The 13,489-nt window shown below is 38.9% G+C and overlaps 1 protein-coding gene across 2 annotated transcripts in view; it reads right to left on the bottom strand.

Moving 5' to 3' along the window:
- Window positions 1-10,713: 10,713 nt before the first annotated feature.
- Window positions 10,714-13,489, bottom strand: part of CCDC91 (coiled-coil domain containing 91) — a 190,928-nt gene continuing 188,152 nt past the window's right edge. For both annotated transcript variants that reach the window (XM_020785791.3, XM_020785792.3), the window contains exon 13: window positions 10,714-11,894. In XM_020785791.3, the coding sequence (XP_020641450.3) occupies window positions 11,760-11,894 (135 nt within the window). In that variant the 3' untranslated portion in view covers window positions 10,714-11,759. The remainder of the gene's footprint in view (window positions 11,895-13,489) is intronic.

Here is a 13,489-nt window from a genome sequence, read left to right on the forward strand (position 1 = left end):
GAGGCATATTATTTTAGATCAGATCTTTAAAAATTCAGTCATGTATGGTGGCTCTGAAAATCAGTGGATCAAGTTGCCATATCTCATTTTCCCCACACCTCCAAAAGCAAATATCTTTATTACCATTATGCTTATTTTTAAAACGTATTTATTTTGTTTCACTTGTAAGTGGCATGACCCGCTCGCTCATCATCATTGTCATGTGAGAAACACACAGCTCTTGGTAAAATGTGTTCTGGGGTCACTAGTGAAATAGTCAGCGAATTCCAAGATCATTTTGTTTACTTCAGCAGAAGCAACCCTAGAAATGCTACCTGTGTGTTCTCCAAACATCAATGAAACCTCAGTAACTGTGATGTACAGTAGCAGCAACAGAGATTTCTGTGAGACACTTCTAATTTTGTATGTTGGTTGACTTGTTTTCATTTGCAAACATCTCAGGCTCTTGGCACTCTGGATTCCCTAAGAGTAGACCAGTGTCCCTGTAAAATTACTTAACTGCAAAGTATTAAGACTGATGTAGGTAAGGAAAGTTTGGCAACTTTACTCTTGGTTAAAAACAAACAAAAATGTGAGCTGGTGAGAATGTAATAGTAGATGAAAAATCTGACACTATGGCTGAAATTCAGTAGGAAGTTGCAACTAGAATAGGCCCATTGAATCAGTGGAGATTTGGTGAATCAACTCCTCTACTCCACTGATTTAATGGGCCTGCTTCAGTTGCCACTTATTCCTGGATTTCAGCTTATAAATTCTCCTGAAAAGGATTCACCAATTACGCAGACATACTGAATATACAATACAGACTTGTTATAATTTGTTAAAATAGTCTAGTCACTTGTTCTTCTTATAGATTGTGGTCTATGCTGTAGCAAAGGAAAACAGCACATACATTGTGTTTGTTACTAATACGTTATGGATGTCTTTAGCGGCTTGTACAGACAGGCCAGTGCCGCTTATAGAGATCTAAACTAGTGATGAGCATCACTTTTATAAAATCAGTCCATCCTTGAATAAGGTTACATAAGGGCACTCTGGCCTGTTTCTTGTCCAAGAATGTGTGTGTTTCTCTGGGAATCTTTGGGGGATAACCATTCCTCCAATTGAAGGAATACAAATAGCAAGGCCAGGTCATAGCATATGGTAAAACTAAACCAGGCCTGAGAATTTTGGGGTCCCTGAGGCACATGCAGGAAAGAAGGGCTTCCAGGAACGACAAGACCATCTGCAGAGCTGTGCATTCTATTTTGTTTTCCTGTTTTTCAGCCATCAAGAAAAAATTCTCATTTTCCCAGTGACCAGTGCAGGTGAGTGAGTGGTGGCAGTGAACACATTAACATGCACATTCTTTTTGGATTCCTTCTTAAAAGGGTAATGTAGAGAGCATGATAGTCCTTGATATTTCACCTCATCCTCTTGGCCTCTCTTATCCCATCCCTCAGCACAGCAAATAGGTTTATTCAACAAGAGTAACAGAATTCCCCGCCCCCCCCATTTCTGTTGAAAAAGAAAGGTATAAGAACCCTTTCAGTCCTACCTCTACACTTTTTATTCTTGCTTTCCCCCTCTTTGCTGGTTGTCAAATTAGTGGTGTTGAAGCCCCCTCCTGCTGCAGCTGTACCTGGATGGGTTCTTGCAGGACACCGGGTGACCGAAGAGACAAGTCTCTAAACAGCAGGCTGATTATTTAATCAATGACTTTTCGGCAGCAAAGGAAAGGAAGATTAATTTTTTACTCTCCTTCTTCATTGCTGCCAACTCTGCATCTTCCTAAGTTCTTTCTCTTTCCCTGCTTATAATCTCATCATGTCTTTCTAAACATGATTTTAATATTTTTAACTCCACAAATGTGGATGTTTAACATGAAGAATCTGTGGACATGCTACTCTGTCTCCAAGTGCCCCTGATCTCATTTGGTCTTCTTGTGGTCACCCCAAAATTATTTTGCTCCCCAGCACAAGAGAGAGGATCAATTGCTGAGGTAGATTAGAATTATATATAGTACTGACTCAAGAATGACCTGTGAGTTTCATGTATGAAGACCAAGATTTGGTCCTAATATTTTTCTCTAGCTCTCTTGTGAATACAATTGCTAAGAATGGTGGTGGGCATGGTAAATAATGGGTGAGGAAACATCTAGCCAATGCCATGGACACGGAACATGTATTTTCTCCCCTGGCTGGACTGTTAAAAGACCATTATATTGCTCTCACTTCATTCCTTGATCAAAACATTACTGTGATGACAAGGAAAGAACTAAAGGGACAGGATTTCTAGGCCAAGCATATAATGTATAAATCTGTCTTAAAGAGAGAGAGAAAGATAAGAATGACAAATGGGATCTGCAACAAAATTTTGTGATATGAACTGTTCTTGTTCAGGATTAAATTCTAGAAGTTTGGTTTTTGTCTTTATAGGACAATGCCCAGAACATGGGATCGTGAGAGCTGTAGTTCATAAAAGCAATGTTACTAAGCTCTGCTCAGGACACAACATTGTATTTCCTCCCCAGCAGCCAAAATCCTTTTGCTTAGTAGAGTAAATTACAGTGGTGCCTCACAAGACGAGCGCTTCATTTTACGACGAAATCGCATAATGACAAAGTTTTTGCGATTGCAAAAGCGATTGCAAAACGATGTTTCCTATGGGTTTTTTTCGCTTTGCGATGATCGGTTCCCTGCTTCGCTAACCAATTCTCGCAAAACGACGATTTTCGCACAGCTGATCGGCGGTTTCAAAATGGCCACCGGGTTAAAAAAATGGCTGCCCGCTGTTTTCTGGGACGGATTCCTCGCTGCATGGGCAGCGAAAATGGCCGCGCTATGGAGGATCTTCGCTGGACGGTGAGTTTCAAGCCCATAGGAACGCATTAATCAGGTTTTAATGCATTTCTATGGGTTTTTAAAAATCGCTTTACGACGTTTTCATTCTACAGCGATTTCGCTGGAACGAATTAACATTGTAATGTGAGGCACCACTGTACATTAAACTAGGTGTATTGGATTAATAAGGTTTTGGTGAGTCAGCTCTTCTGTAAATTTCATTGATTCAAATGGGTCTATTCTAACTGTGACTTACTATGCTAAACAGTCCTCTTCGAATCAATGGAACTTTGATTCAAATCCCCCTTGATTCAATGGGCCTAATCTAGAGTGATTTACTATGCTAAACAATAGAATTTTGGCCAATAAATCTGCAATTTCCCCTTCTCTGGAACAGTCAGCATTCTGTGAGCATTTTTATATCTGAGTTGGGGTGTTTGGGAGGATTTGTCCTCTTTCCTCTTAGGATTCTCCTCCCTAATACTTTTTAAAAATACTATGAACCCTGAAGATGACTAAAAAAAAAACAAAACAAAACAAAAAATCACACTGGCAATCTTCATTAAAAGCAATCCCAGAAGTTACATATTAGGACAGTAATTTACCAGGGATGGGTTCTAGAAAATTAGGACTATCTAGGGACAGATTGGGCGTATCTCATTTAAATCTTATTTTTATCAATTTTATTTCATATTTATATAGAATTTTGAAAGGCTTACTATGTATTATGGTGGTCATTCCATTCTGTAAAGCTATCCCATCAATTACCCATTAATTAACCTTCAAATTTTCTGAAGGCTGGCATGGAACAATTCCTTACAGTTAGAATTCATCTCTTACCACAAATGACGTAAGAAATCTATTTTAAAGTTATTTTAATTAACATTTCTCTGCCTGGTGTTAGAAGCAGCTGTAATGAAGTCATTTATGACACACACAGTTCAGGAGCCAAATGAAGGACTGTAAACCAAATTCCAACAGGATGCAATAATGGTCTTCATCAACAGAAGCAACATTTATGCAACTTGCTTTATTTTTTTTCTTTGTCCTTCCAAGCAAAATGGAAAGGGTTTTTCCACCCATGTATTCAAAACTGGTATCTTAGCTTGACGCTATATAGTGTTAGACACAAATAAGGTCACGGAAGGGAAACTGCTAGCCCATAAACCACAACTGACCCAACAAGGGGGCAAAATCTGGCCTATCAATGGCTTCCAAGTAACTCTTCCCCTGTCATGAAACTTCTCTCGGTCTCCAGAAGTCTTTCTCCTTTCCAGAATGAGAAATGTACAAGTGCAGTCAATCAGAGAGAACAATAGAGATTGCCACTATTATTTGTGATCTCTGAAGTGAGAGCTTCTTATCCAGTAACCAGCCAGCACTGGTAGAAGCTCGCAAAGCCCCTTTGAGCTGGTTCCAAAAGATTGGTTGGGAGCAGATGAGTTCCCCCGTTGTCCTCAATGTGTCCAACAATGCACAACTGACAGTTCTAATCCCATCACACCTGCACCTGACATACTGAGACCTGTACCGTATATAAATACAAATGGATAACTCGCTGGTAAAAGTGGCTTTAAAAGCAAGTTATTAAATCTAACCGTTAAGACTGTTTAAAATACTTTAGAAGGGCAAAAGATTGACTAGAACAAGTGTTTATTCTTCATCATCCTTGTGCCACATTAGTCACGAACGACAATGGAAAAAATCTAAGAAATGTCGGTTTAACAAGGAAGTTGGAAACTGCAAGAATTACAGATGAGGTAAACAAATGTGAAACTGCCACATATTAAACTGTCTACTTCTTTAGACAGTAAGACACAAAAATTAGGATGCCTCGTTTATTGCCAAAAATTATTCATCTCAAAATGACGCTAGGAATATAAAGTGTTCTCTGTAAAAAAGAGATGGTGAAAAGTGGGAGAAATGCAACTACTTTGTTTTTCTAAAGGCACCGTCTGCTTTGAAGTGGATCAGCACCCTAAGATGTTCTGGCTCCTTATAAAGCAAGACTTTGGAAATGAGCCACCATGCTGTTTTAGTCATAACAATCATGTGCAAATAAGGCAAGTGATAAATTCCAACAATTTGTTCCTTGTTGAAATGAGACCATTGGGCATTTTAAAATGCTGCATCACTCTGAATTACGGAGGCCAGAAGGCAAAGTCTGCATGATGCCAGACACTTTCTCAAAAGGGCATGGAGTTCTTGCCGAAGGGAAAAACAGAGCTGGTTGTTATTAGGATGAAAAGGAGAAACGGAGTTGTGTGCCACCACTGTTGTGAGGGCACCTCATTCCTCATATTTCATTTGGGATAAAAAAGTAGGTCTTATGTAATTAATGTGTTTCAATGGGAGAAAAAACCATCTTGCAAAGCATTGCCAATGGGGCTATGGCTGCAAATTTAAATGTAGAGGATGGTGAAAAGGCAGTGTAGATGAGGGGATTGCTTTTGCCCAATATGGTATGGGAAACTGTGCTTTGCAAGATGATGTCTTCTATGGACAATTTTTGCAAGACAGATTTTTCTTCTTCATTGAAACGCATTAAATAGATTTCAATGCATTTCAATGGGGAACCGGGTTTCGCAAGATGATGTTTTCGCAAGACAGCGATTTCCGTGGAACAAATTAAAATCGTCTTGCGAGGCACCACTGTACTATGTTCTGGAAGTGGTCTCTCAAAGGAAATTCTGGTAGGTTTTAATCAAATGCTTTCTCTAAGGAGCTTTGCCCTGTTCCTTTGGAAACCCTTTCTGCATATTTTGCCTGGAAATAGGAAACATTACTTTTATGGACTCAAATGCAAAATGGGTGGGTGCATCTGAAAGTTATAAACTAAAGAAGTTAAGGTTTCTCACTGTGGTCTTGCCACTTCTATATATGGAGGATTGTCACTAGCAATTCAACTTTTGGTCTTGTCCCAAGATTTCTGGCTTAGCCAATTACTGTAACAGATCTAGAAATGGTTTGGGACTTGACAGAACACCTACTCCCATTTGGGACTGCCCATCCCTCTTGTTCGACACAGGTTGAGGGCTCTGACCCCTGATGGAGACCCAGAGGGGAAGAAAAAAGACCTGGGACATTTCAGTGATCACACCCCACCTCTAGGATGATCTACTGCTGGAAATCTGCCCAGATCTCTCCTTGATGTCTTAGACTAGAATCCTATTACTCCTTTTCCACATGTGGAATGGCCCCATTGTGCATGCAGCTGCCAAAATACGCCCACTGCAGAAGCAGGCCTGCACTATCTATTTATTTATTAGATTTTTACCCCGCCCCTCTAGACAATGTCTACACCCTTGTGCAAGGGTAAACTTCACTGTTTTTAAGACAGCAATCTTTGGCTTGCATAACTGCAAGCCAGAGATATCCCGAGGAGCATGGAGCACTTTGCCTGCAGGGCAGTTATGCTTTGTCATTATGAATAGGACACTGGCCATCATGTTTTAAATGTAACCTTTTCTTATTATTTTAGCACAAGTAGCTAAAATAATGTTTTCTAAATTACTAATAAAACACAGGAGAATGAAACTGCATGAATATTCTCATGACTAGTAAAAGTACAGTGGTGCCTCGCACAGCGAGGTTAATCCATTCCGGATTAACCCTCGCTGTGTGAAAGCATCGTTGAACGGGGCAAGAAAACCAATTGGAACGCATTAAACAGTGTTTAATGCGCTCCAGTTGGACTGAATACTCACCGTTCAACGATGCTTCCAGGCGGCTGGCAGCCATTTTCGCGCCCTCGCCTCGCTGAACGAGGGCACGAAAATGGCTGCGATCAGCTGTCCAGTGGGTCCAAAATGGCCACCGGAACAGCCGAAATGGCCGTGCGCAGCGTTTTCGCACCCTTGGTAAGCGGGGGGAGGGCGCAAAAATGCTGCACACAGCCATTTCGGCTGTTCCGGCAGCGTTTTCGCGCCCTCCCCTCGCTTACAAGGGCGCGAAAATGCTGCGCACGGCCATTTTGGGGTCACGTGGCGGCTATTTTGGACCCGCCGGCCAGCTGATCAGCGGGTTGCAAAGCGAAGGTCGGTAAGCGAACCGCTTACCGACTTTCGCTCTGTGAATTGTGCCCTATCTAGGTGCCGTTTTGCGATCGCTTTTGCGATCGCAAAAACGGCACCGTTGCGCGGATTCGTCGCTCTATGGAGCGACCGTTCTGCGAGGCACCATTGTACATAAAAGTTATAGTTACACTGCTGAACAAAATGATATTACTGTTCCTTGGCTGAAATCCTGTTGTACAGGTTGGAGTGCACAACCATGATGACACCAGCAGCAGTAGCAAATGTTTGTGGTTAAATGATTCCTCAGTTTATTTTGGAGTGCTTGTGATTTCACTGCATTGTGTATGAGTCACATGCACCCTAAAATGGCTTTAAATCTGTGGCAAGTCACCTTTAATCAATGGCAATTTTCTGCTCCTGCTGCTGCTACTGTCATTTCTCTTCTGCCAGCAATAGGATTTCAGCCTGTCAATTCCCAGTGTAATGTATCTTGTCTTTATTATTTGAAAAGGGAATTAATGTAAAGTCATGACATCAATATATTGTTTGCTTATTTCTATTTCTAACTCAGTTATCTTTTTGGCAGCATTATGTTTTTATTTGCTGGCATATTTTAATCTAAAAATGTATTTTGATCTTTTAGCTAAAGTTTGCAGGCATTGTATAGTTTCTTTTACTGTTTTAATTGTTTTGCTTTTCTAGGTTAGTGTATATAGTATATGTTTGTTTTTAAAGCTGTTATATGTGTCTACATGTGCTGATGGTAATTTTATTGGTATTGACTTGACCATAGGGGTTGAAATAGGAATAAACTAATACTTTATTACTAAAATTTACTGGTTGTTTGTAAATTCTTAGGCTTCGCTTTCTGCTTCAGAGGGAGAAACTCTGTTCATCACAGCAATTTATATCAAGCAGTGGGAGAGGCAGCGTAGAGGTGGCAGGACCATCGCCCCCCCGCTTCTTAGAAATACTGAACATTGTTGCTACCTTTCCTGCCACAGGCATGATCACAAAACCACGATGATAACCAAGGAGAAGCCTCTGAGGCTCCATCTGAGTTCCTCTCAAATGCACAATGACTGGAAGTGAATCATAGTGGAGTTACTCTATGATTGGAAAACACAGGTGTCTGTCACAAAACTACACGCCAACGTTGCCTTGGAGAATGAGGTGGAGGGCACTCTCCTTACCACCCCAGGTACAATGTCCGCCTCTCCAAGAGTAAAATTAGATGCCAGCTTTGCCACTGGAAGCTGCTAACACTTTCTACTTTCAGGCACACAGTTCTTTCAGATTTCATGCCTGAACAGTGGGCCTTGCACAGTAATCCCATGTTTACATCCCAATGATCAATTGCATGACAAAGGAAAGTTAATTTGCAACATGTGGTGGTGAGGGAAATTCTTGCTAAGTTCTAATGATATAGTAGCAGGTTATCAGCCAGTTTGATTCTTGGTTTCTTCAAACTAGTCCTGTTTCATGAAGAGAGAGATGTGAAAGATTATCTGCTCACCTCAGAGAAGTCTTCAATCTCTGCAAATCAGCCCAACTCAATGTCAACATATCTGGATATATATGTATCACACACATGGTACATTTTAGTGATGTACCTTTAATGAATTTCTGTCTTCAATTGTATATAAATGTTTAGCTTCTCCCAAACAACATATATGTTGATCTATACTACCACCTAACTAACTCTGATTTTGCCACAGTAACATTCTTAAATCTAAAGGTTTCTTTTTTTAAATACTGTTTACATATGTTCAATATGAACTCAGCAAACATTCAGTATTTGAAACAACCACTTTCTGCATTCCTTCAAATTTGTGTGACAAATCGGCAAATTAAAAGCAAATCAAGTTTTGTTCTAGTGTATCATGTTTGTATAAGCTTATTGTACGTATTAGCAAACTAAAGTCAAATTAAGTTTTGTTCTATGCCTCTACAAGCTTAGAAATGTGGTCTTTCCATAATAAGCAGAAAGAATCCGATGCATACCTACTTGGATTGATTTCCATCTGACTTTAAAGAGGCTTACTCCCTGGCATCTGTATTCCCAATTGTACTCCAACCTGTAATTGGATTATTGACATCCTATTCATAAAATGAAAGGAATAGTAATGCTCCTTCCTAAATTGCTGTTTTTCTACATAAAGATGTCTTTTTAAATGCTTTTCACAATGGCCTATAAACATGTCCTCTGTATGACTTTCTGCAGACTTGCATCTGCATTTAGTTAGGCTTTATATAATGATACTAATAAGCAAAATCACCCCTGCTTGCCAAATGACAAGAACTTTTTAACAGGAAGATTTTCCTATTCCTTCTGTCTGGTGCAAAATCCACCAATAAGGGCCCAGAGTAGGGAACTATATTTCTATCACTCAAATGGATTTCACTCTAGTGGAGGAAGTGGGTGTGGCGGTTTTGGCCATCCTCAGTGGTGGAATGGCCCCATAAGGTGTGATATTACTGCAGCGTAAACTAGACACACAAATTACACTTAATTTGTGGAATGGCTTTATCGTTCCAGAAAATGGAGTGAATCAGTGAAACAGGACTGCTGCCTTGGTACATCTGGGGGCAACGTAGCTAAATCCAGGATGTTCTGGCTTTTTTGTGTTTTTTTCTGGTGCACTTGCTGGTTCTATTCTTATTCAACAAGTCTTCTTTTGTTTTCATAAAATGTTTGTTTCCCTCATTCCTCTCGGTGCTGGTCTCCTCCAGGTTTTAAATGCTTGGTGACTTTAGCAGAATTTATCTTCGCTCTCTTACAACTTAATTATTAATAATATAATTGTGTGCTGTCAACTCAGTTCTGACTTTTGGTGACCCTTTCCAGGGTTTTTAAAGTAGAGAATACACAGAACTGGTCTACCATTCCCTTGTTCCTCAGGCACCCTTTGCAACTTGCCCGTGGCTATACAGGCTGACTCTTTTCCTAACAGACACAGCAGAGAACGGAACTGACAATGTATTGTCCATTTCTTTATATCAAGTAATTGTTTTATGTTGATGATTTCCAGTTTTGCTTTTATGCTCCAGAATGTTTGCTTCTATCATTTTCCATTTCAATTTATTTTTTAAAGTAATGTTTACATAATACCTTAATTTGTTATAAGTGTTGTGTGAATTGTCCAACAGAAACAGCATAAAGTCAGCGTTGCGGAGGATTTATAGTTTTAGTTTTTTAATAATCTTGTTGCCTTTTGTGATGCCATCATCAAACTGTTTATTACCAACATCCAAAAAATGCTAAGTTCCATCTACTTCTGGTGCCAAGAAAATGCAGCTTAATATGTTCTTCCATGTCATTTGGAGCCCTCTAAATGTTTGCTTACCCGCCTTTATATTGCAGGGAGTTGTTTGTTTTTAAGAATGGTTTCTCATTTGACTTATACCTCTCTGATTTCTCAAGCTTCCACTTTCTCTTTTGGAACTGGTTTTAGCTCCAGTTCTCCAAAGGCTTCAAACACAAGGCAATTTTTTAGACACACATGTCTTTTCTCATTCTCAAGTCTTTTAAAATCTAGCCTGATTAAGATTTCCCAAGAACTTTAAGATGTGCAATTTTGTAAGCATATGTTGTTGTTATGTGCTGTCAAGTTCTTTCCGGCTCATTACCTTAAATAGATTCTGCCATTAATAGCCCTTCTGATATCTAGCAAACTCAAGGCCAAAGCTTTTTTATTGAGTAAATATATATCACATTTCGTTTTCCTCTCTTCCTACTGCCTCCACCTTTCCCTAGCATTATTGTCTTTTCTAATAAGCCTGGAAAGAATGAGTTTAAAAAAGATAATATAATGATACTGAGCATATGATTATTGGGCAAGGAATACCATTCAGTGTCACAAAATGAGAGAAACTAAGGTATTAAAGTATTTAATAAGTTAAGTAAGCAATTAACATTTCAATGTTGGAGACCATATTTGTAACTGTATGCAAGAATGTAAAAGACAGAGAATAGAACATGAGATATGTTTGTAATTATTACCTTGCCACTATCTCTATGGTAATGTTTCTGTAAAACTGGACTTTTTGTACATATTTGAAAAGGCACAAAATACTTTTGCATTATTTGACCTGGCTTTTTAAATAAAAAGATAAATCCTGTGGCTTCTACTCACACATTTTCCAGTCACTTCAGGTGATCTCTTTGCATCAACTAACACTGCAATCCTGAGTAAGCTTATTGATAAAATAAGACTAATTCAACATGACAGGGTGTAACATTCAAGTACACATGCATAGCATTGTGCATTTCTTTTGTTAGAATGACAGTGCTTGGATCAAAAGAGCTGTAGTACAAGTTTTTGGTACCCAAGGAAACTCTGGCTTTGAATCTTTCTGAAAATGGGGAGACTTTTCTGCAAAGTAAAAACTCCTACTGGTGTAGCAAAACCAGTGGTTATAGAAAACATCAAAGAAACAAATAAATAAATCATAAACTTAGATCCCAGTCCATAGGATTAAAGACAAACCTTGAAAATATGTGTGATTCAGTTGATTGTAAATTCATTTTCTAAAGATGATTCCTCTTCCCCTCCCTCCTAAATTTTGGCATAAAATGTATATGCCTGCAGCCAAACAATATGGTGATAAATATGTCTAGGGTTATAAATGAGCAAGTCTACGAAGTCATCTCAATCAGCTTTATACGTTGATAATTGGTACTTGTCAATTATTGCATTCTTCATTCATTACTGAAATTATACAAAAACAGTGTGTCGCTGTAAATCTCATTTTCCTTTAATACATAATTGGATGAAATTTAATATGGCCTTTAGCTTGATAGGTAATAGAAACAATGATTTACAACAAATGAGGCCCATTGACTCAACCTGAATCAATAGCCTAGTCAATTCCTAATTTCTCAAAGAAATCATCGGAACTATCTAGATGGACTGTCAGTTTACAAGAACAGTTTCTCTTGTTCTCCCTCTGTTGTTGTAGGTTCTTCATGCAACAAAGAGGTCAGCTGTTTCTGTGCACAAGAGAGGAAGAGTTCCAAACTGGATAGGCTACGTTGACGGATAACTTGATCAAGCTGTCAGGACAGAAGAAAAATATATTTAGAAACATAATCTGTGTTTAGCAGACCATTTAATAAATGGATACTTCACCTTCATTAAAATTCAATATATTTGTAGGAGATCAGAACATGGTACCTATTAGACAATATCACACATGACTTATTTCCTTAAAATATTATAACAGGATAAAACAAAACCTGCAGTTGATTTAGTCCATGTGAATATACCTCTAGTTGTTACAAGGTAGCCATAGTCTTTAGATCATCTTTAGGGGTTTCTGCATATTCATGTACCAAATCAGGGGTGGGGAAGCTTTGCCAGTCCATGTATTCACGCAGGCTTTCACGGCCGGGATCTAATGGTTGTTGTGGGTTTTTCGGGCTCTTTGGCTGTGTTCTGAAGGTTGTTCTTCCTAACATTTCGCCAGTCTTTGTGGCCAGCATCTTTGGAGGACAGCACTGCCGGCCACAGAAACTGGCGAAACATTAGGAAGAACAACCTTCAGAACACGGCCAAAGAGCCCGAAAAACTCACAACAACCATTTGCCAGTCCATGTTTTGGCCTTCCACTAGCCAGATGGCCAATGCCAGGGGATTGTGGCCATTTGTAATCAGGAGGACCAAAGGTTCCTGCCCTCATATGGGACAACATCATAAGCTCTTAATAGATTTTCCCAAATGATGCAGTTGGTAAATTAAAAGATTTCTTTTAACAAATTTATTTCAATGTTATAAAAAACATACTCTCTCATTCTTCTTTGCTTTGGAATTCCTCCAACATGACGATTTCATGAGGGGAAGATTGGGAAACCTGAGATTCTCCCAATATCACAGGGCTATAAATCCTAGCCAGAGGCTTACTTATTTGGAGGGCAAAACGTTCTTCATTTGTTTGAGGGCAAACACAGCAAACTCAAGTGGTTTTAAAAGAACTTCCTCTATATTTCTCATCCCCTTACTTATTTAATACATTTTATCTTGCCTTTCCACTGAAGATAACACTGAAAATGGCTTACAAACTTTTTTTAAAAATATGCAACTACATTTAGCTAAAAAGTAAAATAAAATCACATAAACCAGTCTGCCATAAATACCATTAAAATTAAACAAATACATTAAAATCAGCAAAACATATTTCAGGGCAGAATAACCCCTAGGCCTCCGGGTCTATTGAGATTCCAATTCCTATCAGCCCTGGCCACCCAAGTCATTTGTGAGGGGTAATGGGAATTGTAACTCCTCAACTTCTACATAGGAACATGTTCCCCGACCCTGCTTTAGACAGTGTAACTTGTTTGTAATTAGTTATTGGTTAAAGAACCTTCGAAACTCCCATTAAAATAACACAGATTTACTGGCAAGACTGTTTCGTATGTCAATGAAACATTATTCTTTTTGCCAAATGTAGCAAACAAGATTTATATCTGTATTTTTCGCCTTCACAAAATATTGAAAGAATTTATGAAAAATTAACTATAATAGTAGTAAAGTCAAACTGACTGTAATACAGACACTGACGAAAAGCAGTAGCAGTATCATTACCGTATCCAGCATTTCATACTTATTAGACATTGCCGACATCCTTCCATAAGGTATTATCAGGACTGAA

The sequence above is a fragment of the Pogona vitticeps genome, chromosome 5, assembly GCF_051106095.1.
Source record: "Pogona vitticeps strain Pit_001003342236 chromosome 5, PviZW2.1, whole genome shotgun sequence".
NCBI classification, from domain to species: domain Eukaryota; kingdom Metazoa; phylum Chordata; class Lepidosauria; order Squamata; family Agamidae; genus Pogona; species Pogona vitticeps.